Source organism: Procambarus clarkii, chromosome 89, assembly GCF_040958095.1.
Source record: "Procambarus clarkii isolate CNS0578487 chromosome 89, FALCON_Pclarkii_2.0, whole genome shotgun sequence".
NCBI classification, from domain to species: Eukaryota; Metazoa; Arthropoda; class Malacostraca; order Decapoda; family Cambaridae; genus Procambarus; species Procambarus clarkii.
In genome coordinates, this window is record NC_091238.1 from 16,233,887 (window position 1) to 16,261,420 (window position 27,534).

General features: G+C 46.3%; 1 protein-coding gene across 3 annotated transcripts in view; it reads left to right on the forward strand.

Moving 5' to 3' along the window:
• The window catches only part of Sh (Potassium voltage-gated channel protein Shaker), a 661,237-nt gene that overhangs the window by 337,340 nt on the left and 296,363 nt on the right, over positions 1 to 27,534 (forward strand). The window contains exon 1 of one of the 3 annotated variants that reach the window (XM_045767003.2): positions 17,899 to 21,822. The exons of the other annotated variants lie outside the window; for them this stretch is intronic. Within the exon in view, the coding sequence (XP_045622959.1) occupies positions 21,767 to 21,822 (56 nt within the window). The 5' untranslated portion in view covers positions 17,899 to 21,766. Of the gene's footprint in view, positions 1 to 17,898; positions 21,823 to 27,534 lie in introns of those variants that run through there. 3 annotated transcript variants of the gene reach the window in all.

The window sequence follows — 27,534 nt, forward strand, 5'->3', positions numbered from 1 at the left end:
AAGAATATTTTTCTGTTGAGTTCGAATGTTTACTGGAAGTGTGTGTGTGTGTGTGTGTGTGTGTGTGTGTGTGTGTGTGTGTGGGTGTGGGTGTGTGTGTGTGTGTGTGTGTGGGTGTGGCTGTGGGTGTGGGTGTGTGTGTGTGGGTGTGGGTGTGGGTGGGTGGGTGGGTGTTTGTACCCGCGTGTGCGCGCATGTGCGTGCACGTGCACGAGTGAGTGTGTTAAGAAAAAAATTTAGTTTTCAGTGGGAATGTTTGATAAAAGTTTGGAAAAAAGGAAGAAGTCCACACACGCACAGGCAGACACACGCAAACACGCACAGGCAAGCACACGCACACACGCACAGGCACGCACACGCAAACACGCACAGGCAGATAGAAAGACACAATAGGGAAGACCAAAAATCACCACTTATTCTGTGCCAGGGGTGCACACGCAAGGGGGGTGCGCACGCGAGGGAGGGTGTACACGCAAAGTGGTGCACACGCGAGGGAGGGTGTACACGCAAAGTGGTGCACACGCGAGGAAGGGGGGGGGGGGTGTCGGTTCATAACCAAGGGGGTGCTCGCTTCTCCTGATACTCTTGCAAATAATTTATTTTGTGATCGAGTCAAAGGCTTTGACCTCACTGGAAAAGTGGGTTACTGCACGAAGCCCGTGAGCGTGTGCGTTTGTGCACGCACATGAGTGTGTGTGTGCGTTTATGCACGCACATGAGTGTGTGTGTGCGTTTATGCACGCACATGAGTGTGTGTGTGCGTTTATGCACGTACATGTGTGTGTGCGTGCGTTTATGCACGTACATGTGTGTGTGCGTGCGTTTATGCACGCACATTGTGTGTGCGTGCGTTTATGCACGCACATTGTGTGTGCGTGCGTTTATGCACGCACATTGTGTGTGCGTGCGTTTATGCACGTACATGTGTGTGTGTGTGCGTGCGTTTATGGACGTACGCGTTTATGCACGTACATGCGTGTGTGCGTTTATGCACGTACATGCGTGTGTGCGTTTATGCACGTACATGAGTTTGTGCGTTTATGCACGTACATGAGTGTGTGCGTTTATGCACGTACATGCGTGTGTGCGTTTATGCACGTACATGAGTGTGCGCGTTTATGCACGTACATGAGTGTGCGCGTTTATGCACGTACATGAGTGTGTGCGTTTATGCACGTACATGAGTGTGCGCCTGAATACATTCATGCATGTGCCCATGTACATATATATATATATATGCGCGCTTATATACATACATATTTATATGTGCCTATATACATATATATGTATCTGTGAACTATATACATATATATGTATGCGTGCCTATATACTTATATATGTATGCGTGCTTATATGCATATATATATACATATGTGCGCTTCAATACATACATATGTATGTGCACTTGTATACATATGTATATACGACGCCTCTGTGTACAATTGTACATAAAGACTGGTGTACTTACAGACATGCATGTATGCATGTATGTATGTATGTATATTTTCAAATATTTCGTTCTAGATCGGTTTGTTCTACTTAATATTAAGAACATGAATTACTGATTTTGGCAATTTTTTATCAAATTTCTATGTTTTAACTCAAAAAAATAAAATCTAACCATATATAACGTAATGGAAAGCTTAAACATTCAATAAGAAGAAATTTTGAAAAATATATTTCACGAAAATTCGGAAGAGGTTACCTAATAAGAAGAGTAACATTATTAGGATCTAGTTGCCTAATAAGCTGAATTTTCCTGCGTAGGACTAAACTAGCATAACCAAGTATAACTGTCAGTAATTCTTGTTCCTAATAAATGTATATTGCTAGGATAGAACTAATTTGGAAAGAAGCATTGTGCCCAAGTAGTGCGGTTCTGGCTTTTATGTACAAAATTATATATATATATATATATATATATATATATATATATATATATATATATATATATATATATATAATTTGCACACTATATATTATATATGCTCACACATGTTCGTGCATGATCGCACACGCTCACGGGCTCGTGCAGTAATATATATATATATATATATATATATATATATATATATATATATATATATATATATATATATATATATATATGTCGTACCTAATAGCCAGAACGCACTTCTCAGCCTACTATTCAAGGCCCGATTTGCCTAATAAGCCAAGTTTTCATGAATTAATGTTTTTTCGTCTACCTAACCTACCTAACCTAACCTAACCTAGCTTTTTTTGGCTACCTAACCTAACCTTACCTATAAATATAGGTTAGGTTAGGTTAGGTAGGGTTGGTTAGGTTCGGTCATATATCTACGTTAATTTTAACTCCAATAAAAAAAAATTGACCTCATACATAGAGAAAAGGGTTGCTTTAATATATATATATATATATATTAATAACACTTTTTACCCATCTAGCATATAATTCAGTTATTATTATAGGTATTTTGCAACGAGGATTTTGTTTAAATAATTGATTTAAAAGTGTAATATATTTGACGTATTCACAGCAGTTGCCATCTGGGCTGCATATAGTAGCCGCTAAGTTTGCCAGACCTATTTTGAACAGAATGAACCTAAAGAAATAGCTGTTTTTCTCTATATTCTGGCCTTGATGGCCCTGTGTTGAGTTTGGCGAGCGGTGGAACATCTGCTGGTGTCACCCCTTATTTCTTCAGTAGCGTTCCCGTTTTCTTCGATTTGTTGTTCCCCTCCTACCCCTCCCCCTTACCATTTCCCCTTACCCCTCCCCCTTACCCCTACCTCCCCCTTACCATTTCCCCTTACCCCTCCCCCTTACCCTTCCCCCTTACCCCTCCCCTTACCCTTCCCCCTTACCCCTCCCCCTTACCTTCCCCCTTACCCCTCCCCCTTACCCTTCCCCCTTACCCCTCCCCCTTCCCACTCTCCCTTCCCGCTCCCCATTCCACTCCCCCTTCCCACTCCCCTTCCCACTCCCCAAAGATATTCTGGGAATGACTATCGTCGTTTTAATTGGCTCGTATTGTTGAGCGTATTTCTCCGTATTACACATCTCTTAATTGTTAAAGTTTTGAAAATATAATTTTTTTTTTTTTAGCTGTAATTCGAAGTCCTTACATATTCCCTTCTTTATCTCTCTCTGCCTTCTGTCCCTCCTTCCTTCCCTCTCACCCGTCCCTCCCTCTCACCCGCTCTTCCCTCTCCCTTCTCACTCTCATCCTGCTCCCTCCCTTCCCTCCCTCCATCTTTCCTACAAATGAAAAATGTCACAAGGTAATCTTATTGTCGCGTCTGACACGACGCCCTCCTGGGTACTGTGACTGGGGAGATGGGTGATGCTGCTGCTGCTGCTACTGCTGCTGCTGATTCTGTTGCTACTGCTGCTGCTGTTGCTGCTGATTCTGTTGCTACTGCTGCTGCTGCTGCTGTTGCTGCTACTGCTGCTGTTACTGCTGCTACTCCTGCTGCTGATCTTTCTTATGGTGGGGTGACACTGGCGAAGAGGGAATCATTGAAAGGACGTTAAAGATAAGCTAATAATAAGAGTTAAATATAGGTCACCAACCTTCGACATCATTTAAGAAAGGTGTGTTTGCGCATAGTATCAAGGTCACCCAGGTCTAGTAATCTTCGCACTGTACATAACTCAGTATTATTGAAATAAACTGGACAGTTGAAAGGTGATATGCAGTGGGAGAAGAATTGGTTGAAATGCTGAACGACTACATTTAAACAACTCATTACGGAACCCAATATATCTATATATATATATATATATATATATATATATATATATATATATATATATATATATATATATAATGGAATTATTAGTATTTATTTATATTTCAAGTTAAATTGAGGTGAGTTTAGCAGACATGATTCAAAAGTTCATCGCATTAACTTCCAGCTCTTCAAACTTTGTCGAAAAAATAAGATAATTCATATCATGCTACGGATTCAGTATTATGAAAATGGTAAACGTTTTTCCAATAAAATTGCTAAAATTAATTACCTCTGTCCCATTATTACTGCTCACTTATTAGTATATACTTATTAGGTCTATCACTTTTCGTAATATCTATCACACTCTTCAAATTATTATTAAAACTAATGAACAATCATTTAAAGATGGTTTGGTAGTATTGCTTTTCAAGAAATAAACATTCACCTTATATATGCCTTAAAATGTGTGCTAATGTTGTGTAAATTATTAGTTCTCGTGTATATAAATTAACGCCTAATTACTGTATGTAGATCAAAGCAACGTTAGCAATGTGTCAAAGTAGTCAAAATTGTAGTTCTGGTAATTAGAAAACCTAATTAGTATTTTTTCTTATGTTCGCTACGTTCTTGACTATGAAATGGACAAGTTTAATTGGGGTCTAAAGTATAAAATATTCTTTGAGCTTGTGGAATGTTTCTTTTTAAGTTTCCGTATTCTTCCGCTGCCATAAGTATACTGATCCACTTATGTCATAAGTATATTGATCTACCTTTGTTATAGGTATAATAATCCAATTGTCATAAGTATATTGATCTACCTCTGTTATAGGTATAATAATCCACTTCTGTCATAAGTATATTGATCTACCTCTGTTAATGGTATAATAATCCACTTCTGTCATAAGTATGTTGATCCTCTTCTGTAATAGGTAATGATCTTTGTCATAAGTATATTGATCTACATTTTGAAGAGCAGTAATATGGAACAATAAAGCCGTTCTGCTCAGGTCAAGATATTTCTTAACATCAAAAGTAATATCAGTAGATTTCCTCCTCCCCGAACCTGTGCCCTTGGGAACCATGAGTAGAGGCGGGCAGGACCTGTGAGGGCGAGACCAAGCCATCCCTCTCCAGCACGGCCACCCTCGCCTCTCCTGGCGTGATCTCCTGGCGGTAGTGTACCCCACAGTGGTTGGTGGCGCCGTTGTGGGGCCTCGCCGGGTTCAGTACGCCCTTGCTGAACCCAGGAGGAGTGCTACTACGGGCTCGCCATAGCCCGTGCTACTTGGAACTTCATGTTCCAGATAGCGAATCTCGAACAACAACAGGAGGAAGTCAGGTGGTGCAAAGTGGGATGTGACGGTGGGGAGCTCTGTGGTCTGTCACACTGGGGCTAAAAAGCTCTATCCAACCTGTCACACCGTCACTAAGATCCTCTTCCAGTAGAGTATGTAATCACTTCCTCGCTAACCCGTCGGTAAAGAGCTCTGTTTAATCTGTAACAGCGTCGCAAAGATGTTCTTTTAACCGGTTCCACAGCCGCTTGCAAGCTATGTGGCCGGTTACACGGGAGCACGATGCTGTTACACTGAGTCCACGCGTATGGTTCCGCACTCTCTAAAGCGAGGGACCGTAGTTTTAAGCCAGTTAGAAAACGTAGCTTGCTTAGTGTTGGGGATGGTGGGGAGGGGGCCATGGTGTCTCGTGCTGGTCGGGGAGTTGGGGGGGGGAGATTAGCCGTCTGTGTTCCCGCTACACTTGGCCATTTATTCTTCAGCAAGTTATCCAAGTCTTGGGGTGCCGTCTTGCACCATATGCAGACGAAGAGTCACAGTAACGTGGCTGAAGATATGGTGACTACATCACACGTCAGATTGGCGGGAACGACGACGTTTCGGTCCGTCCTGGACCATTAATAAGTCGTGTGAGGTCTTGGACTAGTACGGAATTTGGTTTTCACCTCGTCCGTGGCCTGACCACCATGACGGTGTGGGGATGCAATGGACACACACACACACACACACACACACACACACACACACACACACACACACACACACACACACACACACACACACACGCGCGCACGCTACACATCTCGCAGGCTTGGGGACGAAAGCATAATTTAACCCGACAAATGAGTCAACTGAAGGCTCACATTACGATAGCTTTTCTGATAAATTTGACTTAGAAATATATTTGCAACAGAGGATTTGAGTGTGCGCTCCACACTTCCTCTTGAGTGTGCGCTCCACACTTCCTCTTGAGTGTGCGCTCCACACTTCCTCTTGAGTGTGCGCTCCACACTTCCTCTTGAGTGTGCGCTCCACACTTCCTCTTGAGTGTGCGCTCCACACTTCCTCTTGAGTGTGCGCTCCACACTTCCTCTTGAGTGTGCGCTCCACACTTCCTCTTGAGTGTGCGCTCCACACTTCCTCTTGAGTGTGCGCTCCACACTTCCTCTTGAGTGTGCGCTCCACACTTCCTCTTGAGTGTGCGCTCTACACTTCCTCTTAAGTGTGCGCTCTACACTTCCTCTTAAGTGTGCGCTCCACACTTCCTCTTAAGTGTGCGCTCTACACTTCCTCTTAAGTGTGCGCTCCACACTTCCTCTTAAGTGTGCGCTTCATGAAGGCCTTAGTAAAGACTTCCTCTGCCTGCCACTTAAAGACATCGTTAAGTAGTCTACATGTTAACGAGACGCGTCCGTCATCACTTACCACAGCCCTATGCGGTATCAGCCTCCAAACTGACGTTGTTAATTTAAATTAAATTCTTCGGACTAATGAGAAATGAACTACGTAGTTTGAGTAGAGGGGGGGTGAGAGGGGGTAGTTGGTCAAGGTTTATATGCTCAAGGATAGGCTAAAGTACGTCAGATAAAGACCTTTTCTAATGGTGATCAGGGGCTGTTATTATCACCAGGGCCAGATCACTGTAATATGGTAACCATGAGAGGTGAATACTAAGACACGAATAGTCATTAGCAGGGAAGATCTTTGTTGCATGACAGAGGGATGGATCCGCGTTCGAGGCTCCTGTCCAAGCCTCGTACAATGAAATATATATTAGGAATATAAGGGATCTGGGATTTCAGGACGGGGTGAATGACCTATGCCCAACTACTTGAACCATCGGGGGCTCGAACGCTGACCATGCAACAAGCCATAATAGCTATATAGCATTTAGAAGCTATGTTGAAGACCTGGAATAACAGATCGGTTGAAAGAACGGTTTCCAACCACCTGGACTATCGGGAATCGAACGCCGCCGATGGAACAATCAAGGTTACCGACCACTGCAACCGGTGGCACCACCCGGGGTAAAAGTCACACCATTGTGTGTAGAAAAACAGTTGATTGCACCAGTTGCATGTTGCAAGGTGGGCGGGGCTTCCGGCAGGCAACTTACCACGTCTGTGCACGAACGCAGACTCGTCCACCGGCTGGACACTACACAAGGCCCACACTCCAGTGCTATTCACCTCTAGCTTCACCCTTAGTGGAGGGCCAGGTGAAGCACTCGTCCTAAGGGCGGTCGTACTTGCACTAATGGACAACTCCAGACCAATTACTGTTGATGACTAACCATGAGTGACGCGTCTGTAACGTGTCAACTACTCAGTTTTGCCTCCTGGTTGTTAATACACGTTTGAAGTATCAAATTTAATATAGAATAGATTTGAGAAAATATGTAGATTTTTTAGTGTATTTGTATATATGATACATAACACATTATGCACTGAATTTGTATACATGTATCTTTTTTGTAATTGCAATATTCTCGTTTCCAAAATCCAAGTTTTAAATAGGTGTAAAGAAATGTGTCGTCACGTAAAGGCAGGTGTAAGTGTCAGTGGAGAGTCGCGTCGGGTGTTTGATGAGTCCACACCTGCCCGTGTACACGTGTTGGTCCATGTTAGGTGTTTGATGAGTCTACACCTGCCCCCCCCCCCCATGTGTACTTGTTCCATGTCAGGTTATACCTATGTACACTGGTGGTGTAGTGTTGGAGAACTATATGTGGTGTAGGGTTGGAGGACCACAGGTGTGTAGTGTTGGAGGACCACAGGTGTGTAGTGTTGAAGAACCACAGGTGTGTAGTGTTGGAGGACCACAGGTGTGTAGTGTTGAAGAACCACAGGTGTGTAGTGTTGGAGGACCACAGGTGTGTAGCATAGCGTCGTTTTGCTCCATCTTCACCGCCCTTTTCCTTTTTCTTGATCAAGTAAGCTATGTAGGTTGATGCGTGAAACTAAATTGAACAGACATGCACACACAATCATTGATAGTATTGTTCTTGGTTTGGTTCTCCTGGACATTGGGAAGAGGGAGACCAATCTCTTCCCTCGCCCAATCCTTAGACTTGCCAATCATGTTCCTGAGGTCGGCAGGCCCTCTACATCCCACACTCAGCCCCCCCCCCACCCCACCCCACAGTCACAATCCTCCATCCTCCCCCCACCCCACCCCACAGTCACAATCCTCCATCCTCCCCCCACCCCACCCCACAGTCACAATCCTCCATCCTCCCCCCACACTCCCACACGCCCTCACACCCCCACCCACCACACCCCACCACACCCCCACCACACCCCCCCACCCCACACCCCCACCACACCCCCCCACCACACCCCCACCACACACCCCCACCACACCCCCCCCCACCCCACACCCCCACACGCCCTATCGTCTGCAAAGTTTATCGAGGGGCAAAATATGGTGTGGAGAAACAGGATTTAAAGCTAGAGAGTGCTAAACCATGGGTGTGCACAAGGTCGAGTTCCACGACCCCTCAGCTTGTGCTTTGGGTCTTATGGCATTCGCTCTGGAGACCAAGCACAGCCGCTTAGTTGTTACCAAGCTTGAATACGGAAGACTTCCTTATAAATACGTCTCCTTGTGTGTGTGTGTGTTTGTGTGTGTGTTTGTGTGTGTGTTTGTGTGTGTGTGTGTGTGTGTGTGTGTGTGTGTGTGTGTGTGTGTGTGTGTGGGCACTTACCTAATTGTGCTTGCGGGGGTTGAACTTTGGCTCTTTGGTCCCGCCTCACAACCGTCAATCTACTGGTGTACATATTCCTGAGCTTCTCAAGCTCCATCATATCTACACTTGAAACTGTGTATGGAGTCAGCCTCCACCACATCACTGCCTAATGCATTCCATTTACTAACTACTCTGACACTGAAAATTTTCATTCTAACGTCCCTGTGGCTCAGTTGGGTACTCAGTTTCCACCTGTGTCCCCTTGTGTGTGTACCACCCGTGTTAAATAATCCATCCTTGTCTACCCTGTCAGTTCCCTGAGAATTTTGTATGTGGTGATCATGCCTCCCAGAGCTCTTCTGTCTTCCAGCGACGTGAGGTGCAGTTCACGCATTGTTTCCTCATAACTCATGCCTCTTAGTTCTGGGACTAGCCTAGTGGCATACCACTAAACTTTTTCCAGCTTCGTCTTGTGCTTCACAAGGTATGTGCTCCATGCTGGGGTCGCATACTCCAGGATTGGCCTTACATATGTAGTATACAAGGTTCTGAATGATACCTTACACAGGTTCATAAAGGCAGTTCTGATGTTAGCCAGACTCGCATACGCCGCCGATGTTATTCTTTTGATGTGGGCTTCAGGAGACAGGTTTATATTGCATATTGTTGCTTCGTTGGCGTTTTATTGTTTTAACAAGAGTAAAACATTTACTCGTTAAACCCCGTGAGTAAATCTCAGGAATTCGCCACGCTATGTTGAGTTGTAGCGAAGGTGGTTGTGGTTGTGGGGAGACATTGTGGGTAGTACTGGTTGTGGGTAGTACTGGTTGTGGGTAGTACTGGTTGTGGGTAGTACTGGTTGTGGGTAGTACTGGTTGTGGGTAGTACTGGTTGTGGGTAGTACTGGTTGTGGGTAGTACTGGTTGTGGGTAGTACTGGTTGTGGGTAGTACTGGTTGTGGGGAGACATTGTGGGTAGTACTGGTTGTGGGTAGTACTGGTTGTGGGTAGTACTGGTTGTGGGTAGTACTGGTTGTGGGTAGTACTGGTTGTGGGTAGTACTGGTTGTGGGTAGTACTGGTTGTGGGTAGTACTGGTTGTGGGGAGACATTGTGGGTAGTACTGGTTGTGGGTAGTACTGGTTGTGGGTAGTACTGGTTGTGGGGAGACATTGTGGGTAGTACTGGTTGTGGGTAGTACTGGTTGTGGGTAGTACTGGTTGTGGGTAGTACTGGTTGTGGGTGGTACTGGTTGTGGGTAGTACTGGTTGTGGGTAGTACTGGTTGTGGGTAGTACTGGTTGTGGGTAGTACTGGTTGTGGGTAGTACTGGTTGTGGGTAGTACTGGTTGTGGAGGCTCGTGTTGTGAGATCCGGGTTTGTGGCTTAGCCTTTCGTTGGTGTTTATGTGGGAGGGGGGAGTTGTGGGGGGGGGGGTGATGTCCGTGTCTTGTGAATGCATTTCAGACCCCCCTCGCCCCCTCCCCCCCCCCTAACGATACTCCACTCCACCCCAGCTTGTGTTGCGACAGCGGGAGTTTCCCCTCCCACTTTCCCCTCAAAACTGAAAACAACCCTCCGTTTTCTATCCCCTCCCTCCCTTAAGTCTACTTTTCTCCCTCTATCTTCAATGCTCTTTCCCCTCTCATAGTTTCTTTGTCGCTCCTTTATGCACCCCTGTTCTACTTCTTTACTCCATTTTTCCTCCCCTCTTTCTCCACACTTTTCTTCCCTCTTTCATCACTTTCCTCCCCTCTTTCTCGACACTTTCCTCCCCTCTTTCATCACTTTCCTCCCCTCTTTCTCGACACTTTCCTTCCATCTTTCTCGACACTTTCCTCCCCTCTTTCTTGACACTTTCCTCCCCTCTTTCTCGACACTTTCCTCCCCTCTTTCTTGACACTTTCCTTCCATCTTTCTCGACACTTTCCTCCCCTCTTTCTCGACACTTTCCTCTCCTCTTTCTCGACACTTTCCTCCCCTCTTTCTCGACACTTTCCTCCCCTCTTTCTTGACACTTTCCTTCCCTCTTTCTCGACACTTTCCTCCCCTCTTTCTCGACACTTTCCTCCCCTCTTTCTCTTCACTTTCCTCCCCTCTTTCTCTTCACTTTCCTCCCCTCTTTCTCGACACTTTCCTCCCCTCTTTCTCGACACTTTCCTCCCCTCTTTCTCTTCACTTTCCTCCCCTCTTTCTCGACACTTTCCTCCCCTCTTTCTCTTCACTTTCCTCCCCTCTTTCTCGACACTTTCCTCCCCTCTTTCTCGACACTTTCCTCCCCTCTTTCTCGACACTTTCCTTCCATCTTTCAACACTTTCCCCCGAGTACCAGCCCGTGATCGGGTGTGGTGCTATAGGTTCACTCTTGAGCTAGAGTGAAGGGGGACCGAGGCTAGAGTGAAGGGAGACCGAGGCTAGAGTGAAGGGGACGACCCTTGAGTGAAGGGATAAAGGGGAATAATGAGAATATCAGTAGAACGCTGTGTTTGAAGAAGGGTTTTAAGATAGGGGAGAAGAAATCCCCTCAGGTCAGACTTGTGAGGGGAGAGTGGTCAAAGAAGCGGTCAAATGAGGAACGGGTAGTTAATGTGAGGGGAGAGTAACCAAGGAGAACATCCTGGTAACTGGGGAACACGAGGGTAAATTGAGGGAATTGAATGGCTGGTTGGTATGGAGAGGGGAAGTGACCAAGGGGAAGGTGAGGGAAGATGAGGGAGTGTCAGAGAGGAAATGAGGGGGTGGGGTGAGGGGAGTGACAGAGGGAAGATGTAAACACTCTACATATAAACCCACGCATGACTGGCGAACTGTCCACCGAACAACTGTCTACCTATTTAACCCCTCTACATCAGGTGGGTGTTGAGAGCGTAATTAGGAATGGTAATGAAAGAGGTATAATATGTTTCTCATGCTTGTAATCAAAGTTCACACCGTTTGTGCCTGTCCTCTTGACTGTTTTGTCCTCTTGACTGAGTCGGGTAATGATGAGAGAGAAGTCAGCAGACAGAGCCAGCAGTAGCCGTGACTGGACACTGGGTCGGGCAGAGCAGGAGTCTGCATGGCTGTAGCGGTCTGCAGTCAAGATGTTGCAAGTCTGCGTAGTGGAGCCTTGAGGATTAAAGAGAAGGAGGTAGCGCGCCTTCTGTGATGTTAGTGGCTGGCTGCTGACCTGCTGACTGTCTTAGATCTGCTGACTTTTGTGGTCTGCTGGCCTGCTGAATGGTCTGGCCAGCGAGGCTGTCCTGACCTACAGACTGAGCCTTGTCTGCTAACTGTCCTAGTTTGCTGACCTGCCAGCAGCCTGTCCAAGTCTGCTGAGCTGCGGTGACTGGCCCACGATGCTGCCAGGCCGGCTTGTTTTCCCACTATCAATTATCATCATACCTGTCACTGCTTTTCATCATCAATCACCACCACAGTCAATGACAATCACTGTCATCAGTATATAACCTTTAAGTCTCGTGTTTCCCCAGATGTGACTCGCAGGTCATTCATGCGGCACGACTGCTGTGGGGTACACAGTAGGGGCTGGTAGAGTACACAGTAGGCCTGCTAGAGTACACAGTAGGCCTGCTAGAGTACACAGTAGGCCTGCTAGAGTACACAGTAGGCCTGCTAGAGTACACAGTAGGCCTGCTAGAGTACACAGTAGGGCTGCTAGAGTACACAGTAGGCCTGCTAGAGTACACAGTAGGCCTGCTAGAGTACACAGTAGGCCTGCTAGAGTACACAGTAGGGCTGCTAGAGTACACAGTAGGCCTGCTAGAGTACACAGTAGGCCTGCTAGAGTACACAGTAGGCCTGCTAGAGTACACAGTAGGCCTGCTAGAGTACACAGTAGGCCTGCTAGAGTACACAGTAGGCCTGCTAGAGTACACAGTAGGCCTGCTAGAGTACACAGTAGGGCTGCTAGAGTACACAGTAGGGCTGCTAGAGTACACAGTAGGGCTGCTAGAGTACAGATTAGGCGCTGCTAGAGTGCAGAGTAAGCCAGGCCTCGGTACTCGATTCTTTGAAGGTTTTAGACGGGTAGACAGGCAAGTAGGCAGGCAGGCAGGCAGGCAGGCAGGCAGGCTTACAGGCAGGCAGGCAGGCTTACGGGCAATCAGGTAGGCAGGCAGGCAGGCAGGCAGGCAGGCAGGCAGGCTTACAGGCAGGCAGGCAGGCTTACAGGCAGGCTTACAGGCAGGCTTACAGGCAGGCAGGCAGGCTTACGGGCAATCAGGCAGGCAGGCAGGCAGGCAGGATGACACAGTTAACCAATAAGTAAGAACATGTACTCTTCCTGTTCAGAGGGTGAAGTGGAGATGAACGTGGATAAAGGCTGTAGAGAAAGTCCAGAAGATAATGGAAGGAAGAGGAGAGGAATTTGAGGGGAAGCTGAAGATGAAAGGATAGATGAGAAGAGGATAAAACTGTGAAGATGCAAAGGAATTAGTCAAAGGGAATTGTACGCGCACTCGCACGCGCGTGTGCTTACCTAGAGGTGCTGAGAAGGTCAAGGGAAGGGCACTATCAGGGGAAAGCGCCTAGCCATTACGACTATATAGCACTTGGATGGGGTCGGGATAATGGTGTGGGATGGGACGGGGGGAAGGTATTGTGCCCAACCACTTGGACGGTCGGGGATTGAACGCTGACATGCATGAAGCGAGACCATCGTTCTACCGTCCAAGAGCGTAAATGTCCAAGCGGTTGGGGGTGACAGGGTTAAACATCTGCCTGTTTGCCAGGCAGATGTTTGAACATCAGTAGTTCAATCCAATGTTTAACTTTTTTTTTCCTAGTCATCTTAAGCTATTTAATCTAAGTATCGAATTGGCCTCGACCACTTCCTCGTCTGGTCAGTGGCACTCATTTACGGCGCTTGGATGGTAGTTCCTTCTAACATCTGACTAATCTGTATCTCCAGTTCCCATTAATGTCCTCACTCTGATCATTGCTTCTCTATTTACTTGGCCAATTCCCCTTAGAATCTTGTATGTCGTTATCATGTCTGGCCAGTTCCTTCTTTCAGCGTGAATGCGGTCCAGTTCCCTCAGTATTTCTTCATAGCTCGGTCTCCATAGCTCTGAGACGAGCCTTCTTATATATCTTTGGACCTTTTCTAGTTTTGTTTTAGGTTTCTTTAAGTAGGGGTTACATGCCGGGGCAGCATACTCAAGAGTGGGTGTCATGTGGGATGTATATCGTCCTGGTATACGGAAGTATACCAGGAAGTATGACATGGAATTGAAGTTTACTGAAACGTCTTTCTCCTTTGTTTATAAGTGCGAAGTTGCCTGTCCATCATTTCGTGCTGTATGTGGGTCCATTCTCGGCCCTATCCCCTATCCTCATGAGTCCTCAGTTATGATCCTGGGGCCAGATTCACGAAGCAGTTACGCAAGTACTTACGAACCTGTCCATCATTTCTCAATCTTTGACGGCTTTGGTTACATTTATTAAACAGTTTACATGCATAAAAACTTCCCAAACAACTGTTGTTATAAACAGCCTCCTGGTGCTTCGGAGCTCATTAACAGCTTAATAATTATAAACAAAGCCGCCAAAGATTGAGAAATGATCGACAGGTTCGTAAATGCTTGCGTAACTGCTTCGTAAATCTGGCCTCTGCTCACTAGTTTTGCATCGTTAGCTTAGCATCGATATGAATGAGTTTACTTCCTCTATTAGGTCGTTTGCTTGTTATGAAAGTGATGGTGGGGGGGGGGGGCCTTGTACCTTGAGGTGTTCTTCTTATATCTTCTCTCCATTTTGTATTTCTATGACATTTTGCTGTCTTCTTGAAACCATACTCCTTCACCCAACTTAGAATTCTTCCCATTACCTAGCAGTAAAATAGGTACCTGGGAGTTAGTCAGCTATTACGGGCTGCTTCTTGGGGGTGGAGGCCTGGTCGAGGACCGGGCCGCGGGGACACTAAAAAAAGCCCCGAAATCATCTCAAGATAACCTCAAGATATATCTCTGCTTCATTATCCACTTCGCTTAGAAGTCGCTTGTAACAGTGTCAAAGGCTTTCTGGCAATCCAGGAAAATGCAGTCTGCCCAGCTATATCTCTCTTTGATTGTTGACCTGTTATTAAGAACATTCCTCGCCTCTATAGAAACTGTTGATGATAATGGTGGTGGTGTAATAGGGTCGTGCTCGTAATTGGGGGTGGTAGTCAAGATGGTGGTGGTGGGGGGGGGTAGTTCTGGTGACGGTTGTGGTGGTGGTTGTAATAGTGGTGGTCATAACGGTTGTGCTTGTCGTTCTTGCCAGAAATAGTGCGCCTTCCCGACTGTTGGATGTGGTTCAGGATATCAGTTAATCTTCTACCACTTTCAGCCATTACTGTGTACATTGGCAGTTTGTATAATACTGATTAATTATCTATACATTATTGCTGTCATTCATAAATGTATAATTGTATTTTTGTAGGATTATCCAATTCATACATTACCATTTTGTTTTCAGGTGGTATCTGATTTAACTTTAGTTTGTTCTTAAGTGCAAAAGTATAAGAGAAATTTTGTTGACCAACCCACACACTAGAAAGTGAAGGGACGACGACATTTCAACTTGAGAATGGTCCAGGATGGACCGAAACGTCGTCGTCCCTTCACCTTCTAGTGTGTGGTTTGGTCAACATACTTCAGCCACGTTATTGTGACTCAGGGCCAGCAGAAATGTTTTTATAAGTATAAAAGTATGGAAAGGAATTATTGTATATGCGATCAATAATTTAAATATACGTATAGGAATATATAACGTATAGGAATATACGTTATGATAACGATGTCGGCTTGAGGGAGGAGCGGCTTGATTGATAAAGATTAAGCCACCCAAGAGGTGGCACGGGCATGAATAGCCCGTAAGTGGTACAATTTTTTTTTTTTCCTCAAGGGGAGGAGCGGCGATGACCGCGGTTAATGTTCTAACTGCTCTGTTGCAAGGGCTCGCTGTTGTACGTAGTTACCATTAAGTTGCAAGTAATAACTGTTCCGTTGCAAGTAGTAACTGCTCTTTAACACGTAATTACTGTTCTGTTGTACGTAATTAACTGTTCATTGCACGCATTTTTGTTCTATTGCACGTAATTGTTGCTCTGCTTACACGTAATTATTATGAATGTAAAACGCCTCTAAATTTATGTAACGAAATGTAACCAATCGACTCTGTGACGAGACCGTCACACTGAAGCATTAACGACAGTCACTACAAGTTAAGTCTGTCTCACCTCCATTCTTGCAAGTAAAGGTGTCTGTTGCACAGGTACAACTGTGTTCTCCCGACAGAGTTGTCTCGTGTTCACATCCGTAGTCCCGTCGATGGATGGAGTAGCAGCCATCAGTATCAGTAGCAGCAGCAGCATCAGTAGCATCAGTACTGGCAGGAGCAGTTGACTCGGCAGAGGGCTACAGGTTTACAGGGTGGAGGAGGGGCGTGGAGGGAGGGACTGATGTAAAGAGGGCGACCAGAGGACGATAATATGGAAATTCCCAAATGATATCTGTGGCTCTCTTCCTGGGAGGGGGAGCATCCCGTCCAAATACTCGATGGTCTTGGCCGACACACGGACTGATGTTGTCGATCTCCTTGGTGGTGTTCAACATGGCTTCGAGGACCCCTTCCGTGTCTCTGTCTGTCTCTGTCTCTCTCTCTTTCTGTCTCTCTCTCTCTCTCTCTCTCTCTCTCTCTCTCTCTCTCTCTCTCTCTCTCTCTCTCTCTCTCTCTCTCTCTCTCTCTCTCTCTCTCTCTCTCTCTCTCTCTCTCTCTCTCTCTCTCTCTCTCTCTCTCTCTCTCTCTCTCTCTCTCTGAATGTAAAGAATCATTCAGAACCTTGTATACCTCATATGTCAGACCAATACTGGAATATGCGGCTCCAGCCTGGAGTCCACGTCTAGTCAAACACAAAACAAAGTTAGAAAAGGTTCAGAGGCATGCCACCAGGCTAGTCCCTGAGGAGAGATGATGTGAGGAAAGACTACTGGAACTAAACTTCATGACAATAAAAGACAGAAGAGTTAGGGGAGACATGATCCCTACATACAAAATTCTCAGTGGAATTGACAGGGTACATAAGGATAAACTGTTTAAGGCGGGTGGTACGCGAACAAGGGGACACAGGTGGAAACTGAGTACCAAAATGTACTAAATTTTCTAACAGGGACGTTAGAAAAAACGTTTTCAGTGTCAGAGTAGTTAACAGATGAATGCATTAGGCAGTGATGTGGTGGAGGCTGACTCCATACACAGTTTCAAATGTAGATATGATAGAGCCCAGTAGGCTCAGGGATCTGTACACCAGTTGATTGACAGTTGAGAGGCGGGACCAAAGAGCCAGAGCTCAACTACTAGGTGAGTACAACTAGGTGAGTACACTGAATAGTCACTTACTATTCACTCTTAAAAATATTTGTGTGAAACATTGTCAGGTAATTAATATAGGGTAATTAGAGGCTTAATAATAGTTTCCTACGACGTTTTAGAAAAGTTATAACACCTGAATTGATTAATGGTTCCCCAGGCAGTAGAGTACGTAGTGTCCCTCCTACCCCCCCCCACGCTGGGGCTTCACCCCCCCCCCCCACGCTGGGGCTTCACCCCCCCCCTTGTCGTCACACCCCCCCACCCCTCCTCCACCAACCCCACCCCGCGCCGGGATGTGGGAGGGGCCCCGGACTCTGCAGGTGGGCGGGGTTTAGAAGACTGCGGTGGGTCGGGGGGCGTGTCTTGCCGTGGCTTCAGGGGCGTGGCGCTGGTGTGGGTCAAGTGGGATATCCTGAAGTGTAGATAGTAGAGGATAGCCGAAGGTCCAGCCTACTGTGGGGGGATAGTGGGGGTTGAGAAGCAGTGGCAGTGTTGGAGAGTCCAGGTGTGTGTGTGTGTGTGTGTGTGTGTGTGTGTGTGTGTGTGTGTGTGTGTGTGTGTGTGTGTGTGTGTGTGTGTGTGTGTGTGTGCAGGTGTATTAACCGGACGAGTGCTAGATGCAGGTAAAACACTGGGGGGGGGGTTGTGGGGGGGGGGGGCACTGGCTAGTCACGCTTGGGTGTCTCCTTAATGTTTTAGTGTGGTGGTGATCGATAGGTGGAGCGGTAGACTGAGTGGTAGAGATGGTTACTATTGGTAAGGGCTGGTGTGTAGTGGTAGGTGTGGTGCAGGTATAGTGGCGGTGTGGTATGAATAATGCCAGCGGCCCGTGGTGGTGGTGGTGGTGGCGGCGGACTGCTGCTGCTGGTGGCACGGAACCTCCAGCAGTTCGCGGCAGCTGCTCGACCCGTCCACACGTCGCACTGATGTCTCCACCAAACCTACACACTCACGCCCACTCGGCCCGCCCACTGGCCGTCCAACAGGCCGCCCACCCCATCTGTTAACATACTGGCCCACTTACCATGTCTCGTAACCCACTCCGTTTCCCGGAGCTAACGACAAATCTCTCTCACACGCGGCTGTTACTTCTCTGGCACGCCCATGACATCAACTAGATGTGTGACATCCCGCCCGGACGCCCACCCCGTGTACCAGCCCTCCTTAACTAACTCGTTACTCTACCAACCTGACCCAACACGCCGCCAAACGACGACCCAGCGACGGTACCCTCTCTCTCTCACCCCCCCTCGTGGTCGACGACAGTGCCGGGTATTCAGGGCCAACCATTCCCTCTGCACGCCCACAAGCCCGAACTCCCCCACGCCCGCGGCACGCCCAACAGTGCCATGGGGACGCCAACCGCTCCTGACCAGAACTGACCCGTCGTGTACTGGGAGACGCTTCGTCGTTCTGTGTCGACGACTATGACACCGTCAAGAGACTAGAATATGTCAAAAGGATCTTGAGGTGATCCTTGTTTACAAGCCTGGAGCTCCAAGGAATCCCCGGAGTGTACAGTGAACACCTTGAGTGATTGCTGCACCACCCCGGGCACTGTCAGCTAGAAAAGTAGTGGTCTTAAGGTGTACAAATTGGATACTAGTCCTTGAAGGAATACATTGGAAACTATTCATTCTTCATGAGATGATAAATGCTGGTTATATTTGCCTCTAGTGTGAGGTAACTTAAGTTGAGCTGGAGTGATCTTAAGTGATCTTAAGTGCGCATGTGATAAACGGAGCCAGAGTAAGGTGCCTCCTGTGTTGTGGTGATCTGCCGTGATCCCACAGAGCGCCCTGGGGCACCCTCAGCCTTGTCCCGTGTCAGCTGTGATACAAGTGTCCTTTTACGAGTGCCTTGCTACCCACTGTGATTGCCTTCGGCCATTATATCTATACATATGTATCTAAATATAAATCTGCGTTCACCTCTTTTGCTCACGACGCCGCCCGCCTAACGATCACCACCCCCGCTAATTGGACGGTGTTGACCGTCAGAATATTGCTGACGGCTATCCTGCCAAGGATAGTCCCGGAACTATCCTGGTCCTGCTGTGGACGGCACTAGGTAACGGAGGTGTGTAAGTCAACTGTGACTTCGAAACTGTTACTCGTTACTGCTTATTAACGCCAGCTTTGAAGTGCTTAGTGAACCCTGTATGCGGTATAGACACGCTTGGTAAGGTAGTTTACAAACGTTAATTCAGTAGTTAATGAAGGCCCCCTTGAACCATATTGCTTCCTAGAAGTGAGATTAGCTCAACTAGAAAAGCCTCTTTAGTGCTGTTGCTCAGACACCCTGCTGGGAATTGCTGACTGCTGCTTTACGGATAAAGTTTTGCTGCACAACTCAGGCGGCCGCCATTAAGCTGACTGCAGCTGTGCTGTAGAGGTGGGCGATAACCGCGGTGCAGGAGACTGCAGCTGCCTCTGAGGTCCAGCAGCTTCCTTGAGCACAAGTCTTGCTTCCCTCGTCTTCTGCACCCCGTTGTTCCATAGTTCTAATTTTTTTTCTAGTGACAAATGTTTGAATTTAGAAAGTGGCTCTTGTGTTACACTTAGTCTCTAGATGTGTTTGTGCTCAGGTGGCACTAATTCTCTCTGAAACCTTTGAAATATTTACAAAGCTGATAGTGACAGTATTACTTTGTAGCACTCTTAGGTAATCGATTGGTGACGGGAATATACTGGAAGTGGAGGCGAGTGTTACGTGAACCCACTGGTGTTACGTGCAGGTGACGCCCCCTGGATACCTTGTGTTTAAACGACATTCAGTCGTACCTGGTAGTTTGACGCTCAATAACAACGTGTGCCCTAGTGACAAGCTCAGAGTTCTTGCAATGGAAAATCTCATTTTCAGGCTGCATATCAGTCTGGCTCTGTCCAGATGATTGTTAGAACAATTGTAAAGTCAAGTGGTTGAGGTGACCCGTGACCTCTGAAGGGGCTGCAAGGGGGAGGAATGTGAAAGGTGTGTCCCCGTAACATATTTCCGTGAGAGCAAGTTACCTCTACGGGATTTATATGAAAACGAAGGTTTATTACAGTGCTGGCCAGAACTCTGCGAGCGGCGGACGCCCCGCCAGAGTCGGGGAGGGATGATTGAGTGCGGCCCAGCTGATGGTATCCAGTGGGCCACCACGTGCGGTGACGTGGCCTAGTGCGGCCCTCCACACACCACATACTCAACTCACACGTTGTAGTACCAACTGAAAAGGAAGAATATTAAGTGAAAAACACATTCAATCAGGGGACCAAAGGAAAATATACCTCTGGTGTTTGCATATTACGGCGATTAACAAACAAATTAGTGAGTGAGCAAGAGGCAGACGGGCCTCAGAGTGTAGAGGCAAGGTGAGGAACACGCTGGGTAGTGAGGAAGTGTGAAGAAGAGGGAAGTCGGCGGTGAAGAAGGTGGCTGAGGCAAGTTGTAGAAGCTAGACGGGACAGAATATTACCTGTTTGAGGTCCCGGTTCGAATCCCATGACGCCCTCCCATCCTCCCGGCCCAAGGTTCGGCTTCTCCAAGACAAAGTTGAGAGCCAGATTACCCTCTCCTCTTTCCTTCAGCTCTTGGCCCCCATCCACCCCTGCACCTCAAGTCCCCTCCTTCCTTCCAGTACATTGATAATCCTTCTTCTAAATATATTTTCATAATTCTTTCCTCGAGTGTCTTGTACTCTCCATCCGTAACTACAGGTCGCTTGTAGCTTACTGCAGGGAGAACTACAAGCACACTACATCACCTCCTCCTCCCCACTAACACTAAGCTGGCTCGCCTTACTTGCTTTCTTTCATCTTGGTTCTGTCAACCTAATCTATTTCCTTAATGGTCGAAACACCTGGAGTCACCTCTGGGTGCCTGGGCCTTACCCTAACTCCCTTTACCCATTACTTTACCCACTACTTTACCCACTACTTTACCCACTTCTTTACCCACTTCTTTACCCACTGCTTTACCCACTGCTTTACCCATTCTTCTTCCTCCCTAGTTTTTATTTTTTGCAGTGCTTTACTTTTCCAGTCGTTTATCTTTGATTTTTTCGTTTCTTTCACGTCCTGATTATCTCAATATTCACAGCCCACATTTGCCGCCTTGCAGGTAAACTGTTCTTGTTGTTGTTGTTGTTGTTGTTGTTGTTTTATTGCTTGGCAATATTTTATTTATTCTACACGAACCCCTCTGAGAGCGGCGACTCTTTCCCCTCCCACAACACCTGTACTCACAACTCCGCAATTCACATAACCCAATAACTTCACAACCGGTCATCTCCCACAACCCCTATCTTCCCACCACCCGTTTCGTCAATCTCTGCCCCTCAACCTCTATCCTCACACAACCCATAAACCCCCCCCCATCCTTCATCACAACACCCTGCCCTCAACCTTTATCCTCACACAACCCATAACCCCCCATCACAACACCCTGCCCTCAACCTCTTTCCACACACAACCCATAACCCCCCATCACAACACCCTGCCCTCAACCTCTATCCTCACACAACCCATAACCCCCCATCACAACACCCTGCCCTCAACCTCTATCCTCACACAACCCATAACCCCCCATCACAACACCCTGCCCTCAACCTCTATCCACACACAACCCACAACTCCTACTCCTCGTCCCACAACACCCCAGTACGGACGGCTGCTCGTAGACAGCAGCGCCAGACTCTTGAGAGACGCGAACGTAAGAGTTAGCAAACATGGATATGAAGCCAAGGCGGAGGAAGAAGGGCAAGAAAGGAAAACCAAGTTACAAGTAAGTTTGGCCCCCGTTTTTGTCCCACTCCAAGTTTTTTGTTTTTGCTTTTATGGAGCTGGTATTTTTGCTGTCATTTGGCACTGTATATATGTACAATGGCACTGTATATATGTACAATGGCACTGTATATATGTACAATGGCACTGTATATATGTACTATGGCACTGTATATATGTACAATGGCACTGTATATATGTACAATGGCACTGTATATATGTACAATGGCACTGTATATATGTACAATGGCACTGTATATATGTACAATGGCACTGTATATATGTACAATGGCACTGTATATATGTACAATGGCACTGTATATATGTACAATGGCACTGTATATATGTACAATGGCACTGTATATATGTACAATGGCACTGTATATATGTACAATGGCACTGTATATATGTACAATGGCACTGTATATATGTACAATGGCACTGTATATATGTACAATGGCACTGTATATATGTACAATGGCACTGAAGGTTTTTTATTTTTTGGGGTCACTGGGACTTTATATTGTTTTTTTTCGTTTATATTGGGATTCTTCTGGGACCCACTATATATATTTTGGGGGTGACAGGGCGGGAGAATGGTCCCGCCTGTCGACCCTCCACACACTGTTGGCTGTGTTTTACACCAAGACAATTTTGTTTTGTATCTAAGACCTGTTTTGGTGGCAGCGAGGTGTGTGTGTGTGTGTGTGTTTTTTTGTTTTTTTTTGACGTGATCCAAGTGTTTGTTTTAACGAGATCCAACTGTTTATTTTGGACCATTAAACGCCGAACTTTTTTAATCGGATTAAGGTTCTTTCTTGATAGCATATTTGGGGAAAGTTTTGTTTTAAGGTGACAGTAATTTCGCAGTTAGGAACATGATCTCTTGCTTTATTAGTACGGCTAGTCGCTCCAGGTGAGGTGACTAGTCGCTCCAGGTGAGGTGACTAGCCGCTCCAGGTGAGGTGACTAGCCGCTCCAGGTGAGGTGACTAGTCGCTCCAGGTGAGGTGACTAGTCGCTCCAGGTGAGGTGACTAGCCGCTCCAGGTGAGGTGTCTAGCCGCTCCAGGTGAGGTGTCTAGCCGCTCCAGGTGAGGTGACTAGCCGCTCCAGGTGAGGTGACTAGCCGCTCCAGGTGAGGTGACTAGCCGCTCCAGGTGAGGTGACTAGCCGCTCCATGTGAGGTGTCTAGCCGCTCCAGGTAACGAGCCAGTTAAGGTGCTTAAGTTGGCTTCTCCAATTAACACCATTGAAAGACTTCTGCTTGCAAATGGCTATTCGACGAGGCCTCTTAAATATGAAGCAAATATGCCTGGCAAGCGATATTTTTACGTTGCTGTAAGAAATATCAATATTTTCTGCAAGAGTGAAGTGGAAGATCTCTTGTTATCATCTTATGAGAGCGGAAGGTGCTGAAGGCGCCGTTCGGGAATCCGCCTCTTATATATTGAGAAATTGAAGTTGATGATCTTGGAGCTCCGTTGTGGTGGAGGACACACGAGGTATTGGTACCAGTACACGTGGTAGTGATACCAGAACACCTCTACCGTCAACCACATACCATCTACTTCCAACACGTTTCAAATATACCACAGCGTGTCATATAGTTGAACAGCATTTCATATAGTGTCACAAACCTCTTGTATAGCGCCTTATTCGTATCATATATAGTGTCGTAAACATCTCATACAGTGTCACAGAGCACATATAGTGCCACTCAGTGTCACAGGGCACATATAGTGCCACTTATACAGTGTCACAGGGCACATATAGTGCCACTCATACAGTGTCACAGGGCACATATAGTGCCACTTATACAGTGTCACAGGGCACATATAGTACCACTCATACAGTGTCACAGGGCACATATAGTGCCACTCATACAGTGTCACAGGGCACATATAGTGCCACTCATACAGTGTCACAGGGCACATATAGTGCCACTTATACAGTGTCACAGGGCACATATAGTGCCACTCATACAGTGTCACAGGGCACATATAGTGCCACTTATACAGTGTCACAGGGCACATATAGTACCACTCATACAGTGTCACAGGGCACATATAGTGCCACTCATACAGTGTCACAGGGCACATATAGTGCCACTCATACAGTGTCACAGGGCACATATAGTACCACTCATATAGTGTCACAGGGCACATATAGTACCACTCATACAGTGTCACAGGGCACATATAGTGCCACTTATACAGTGTCACAGGGCACATATAGTGCCACATACCACTTGCCTGCCTGTGTAAAACAAAAAAATAAACAAAAAACATGTGGTGGATTTTCTTGAGAAATATTGCTTACTCGCTTGAAAATCTTAAAGTGAATGAAGGGGTATTTGACCCCCAAGGATCGCTCAGAGTCTCATCAAATATTCTAAAGCATTGCGAGCCTTCACAAGTCCTTCCCTCACACGTAGTAACTCTTTCCCGCTGTTTGAGAAAAGTTATATACGACTGTTGGAGTATGATCGGGCCTTAACGAGCCTGGAACGTGATTGCTGAAATTGGGATGCGGTTTTGGGGGAAAATCAGGATGTGATTTTAGGTGAAATTGGGATGTGTTTTTAGGAGAAATCAGAATGTATTTTTTAGGTGAAATTGGGATGTATTTTTAGGTGAAATCAGGATGTATTTTTAGGTGAAATTGGGATGTATTTTAAGGGGAATCAGGATGTATTTTTAGGTGATATTGGGATGTATTTTTAGGTGAAATTGGGATGTATTTTCAGGGGAAATCAGAATGTATTTTTAAGTGAAATTGGGATGTGTTTTTAGCGGAAATCAGAATGTATTTTTAGGTGAAATTGGGATGCATTTTTAGGGGAAATCAGGATGTACTTTTAGGTGAAATTGGGATGTATTTTAAGGGGAAATCAGAATGTATTTTTAGGTGAAATTGGGATGTATTTTTAGCGGAAATCAGAATGTATTTTTAGGTGAAATTGGGATGCATTTTTAGGGGAAATCAGGATGTATTTTTAGGTGAAATTGGGATGTATTTCTTAGGTGAAATTGGGATGTATTTTTAGGTGAAATTAGGATGTAATTTTAGGTGAAATTAAGATGTAGTTTTAGGTGAAATTGGGATGTATTTTTAGGTGAAATTCGGATGTATTTTTAGGTGAAATTAGGATGTATTTTTAGGTGAAATTAGGATGTATTTTTAGGTGAAATTAGGATGTATTTTTAGGTGAAATTAGGATGTAATTTTAGGTGAAATTAGGATGTAGTTTTAGGTGAAATTAGGATGTAGTTTTAAGTGAAATTCGGATGTAATTTTAGGTGAAATTGGAAGTATTTTTATGTGAAATTAGGATGTAATTTTAGGTGAAATAATTCGTCATTCTGTGTCATTACTTGCGAGGTTCTACTTGCAATACTTGCGAATAAGGACTTTTTTTATAAAAACTTTAAACAAAACAAAAATAAACAAATAAGCCGTTGGGAATTATACAAAACAAGTTATTTAATCAAAGGGAATATGGTGAAGTTTTATGACGCATTTTTTGGCGGTAAAATTCAGATATTCAAGATTGCATTTTCAGCTTTTCTTTCTACACATCATTTAGATTTGCCCGATTTTCATGGATATTTCCCCCCATACGCAAGTCAACAGACTTTACAAAGTTATCATTGTAGTTTCCTAGCGAGGGTAATGGTAAACTACGGAACCATCTTCGAGGGTAGGAGAAAATGGGCCATATTTTAACCCTTCAACGACACGAAGGACATTTATGGGTGAACAAGGACCAAGATAGGATGAACTAGGACCAAGGATAGGATGAATAAGGACCAATATAGGATGAACAAGGACCAAGATAGGATGAACAAGGACCAAGATAGGATGAACTAGGACCAGGATATGATGAACAAGGACCAAGATAGGACGAACAAGGACCAATATAGGATGAACAAGGACCAAGGTAGGACGAACAAGGACCAAGATAGGACGAACAAGGACCAAGATAGGACGAACAAGGACCAAGATAGGAAGAACAAGGACCAAGATAGGACGAACAAGGACCAAGATAGGATGAACAAGGACCAAGATAGGATGAACAAGGACCAAGATAAGACGAACAAGGACCAAGATAGGATGAACAAGGACCAAAATAGGACGAACAAGGACCAAGGTAGGATGAACAAGGACCCTGATAGGACGAACAAGGACCAAGGTAAACAAACACATTAATTGTAAATAATAAGTACATAAGGAATACGTTGGGTAATATGTATCATGGTCACAATAACTTCTACATAATATGTAGAAATTCTTTAAAATAAAACTGTCAGGTTTAATTGTCATCGGATAGCTGATCACGAGGAAATAATGATTTTCGTGGTGAATGTAAGTCTGACAGCCGTAAACTCTTTGAGCGGGAAGTTATCAAATGCTTTATGATAGCCAAGTAATGTGCAGGCTACCCACCCTGCTCTCTCGTTAGATCCGTGCTCTGACCCCAACGGCATCCTAAGGTTAAGTGATTATGAACAGAAAGTGTTGTGTAGCACTTAAATCTTACTCCCCAAGTCCCTTGGAACACTCCCAAGCCCCCTGGAACACTCCCAAGTCCCTTGGAAGACTCCCAAGTCCCCTGGAACACTCCCAAGTCTGCTGGAAGACTCCCAAGTCCCCTGGAAGACTCCCAAGTCCCCTGGAACAACCACAAGTCTCCAGGAACACTCCCAAGTCCCCTGGAACACTCCCAAGTCCCCTGGAACACTCCCAAGTCCCTTGGAACACTCCCAAGTACCCTGGAAGACTCCCAAGTCCCTTGGACCACTCCCAAGTCCCCTGGAACACTCCCAAGTCCCCTGGAACACTCCCAAGTCCCCTGGAACAATCCCAAGTCCCTGGTACACTTCACCAGTCTTCTCTGGTACACTCCCCATCCACCTGGAACACACATTTAGACCCCTGTGACACACTTCTAGGCCTCTGTAACGCACTTTCTGGCCCCCTGGAACGCACAAATCCCCCGCTCGCATCCAGCCCCCGCCCCTCCCCCCTCCCCGACCCCCTCCCCAACCCCAGCCCCACACAACATGTTGTAAGTCCCTCGAAATACGGCACATTCCCTCCGATTTATAACATATGCTGCATGAAACTGCCGAGCTAATTGTTTGGGCAACATTGGCAGTAATATATTAGGTAGCGGCAGCAGTAGCCAGCTTAGTCCTCCAGCGCCGCCTGGCTGCCTGAACTACGCGGTTGTGACAGGCAAGTATGTAAATCCTTCCTCTGGTGGAGGATGTGTAAGAGGATGTGTTGAATCATGCTCTGAGGACATGGTATACGCAGGAGGACTGTGTTAGTGAAGATGGGGGGCTGTGTGTTCTGTGAGGGTGGGTGGGGGCTGTGTTAGTGAGGGTGTGGTGTGGGTGGGTGGGGGCTGTGTTAGTGAGGGTGTGGGTGGGTGGGGGCTGTGTTAGTGAGGGTGGGTGGGTAGGGGCTGTGTTAGTGAAGGTCAGGGTGGGTGGGGGCTGTGTTAGTGAGGGTGTGGGTGGGTGGGGGCTGTGTTAGTGAAGGTGAGGGTGGGTGGGGGCTGTGTTAGTGAGGGTGGGTGGGTGGGGGCTGTGTTAGTGAGGGTGTGGGTGGGTGGGGGCTGTGTTAGTGAGGGTGGGTGGGTGGGGGCTGTATTAGTGAAGGTGAGGGGGGGTGTGGGGGCTGTGTTAGTGAAAATGATGTGTAAAT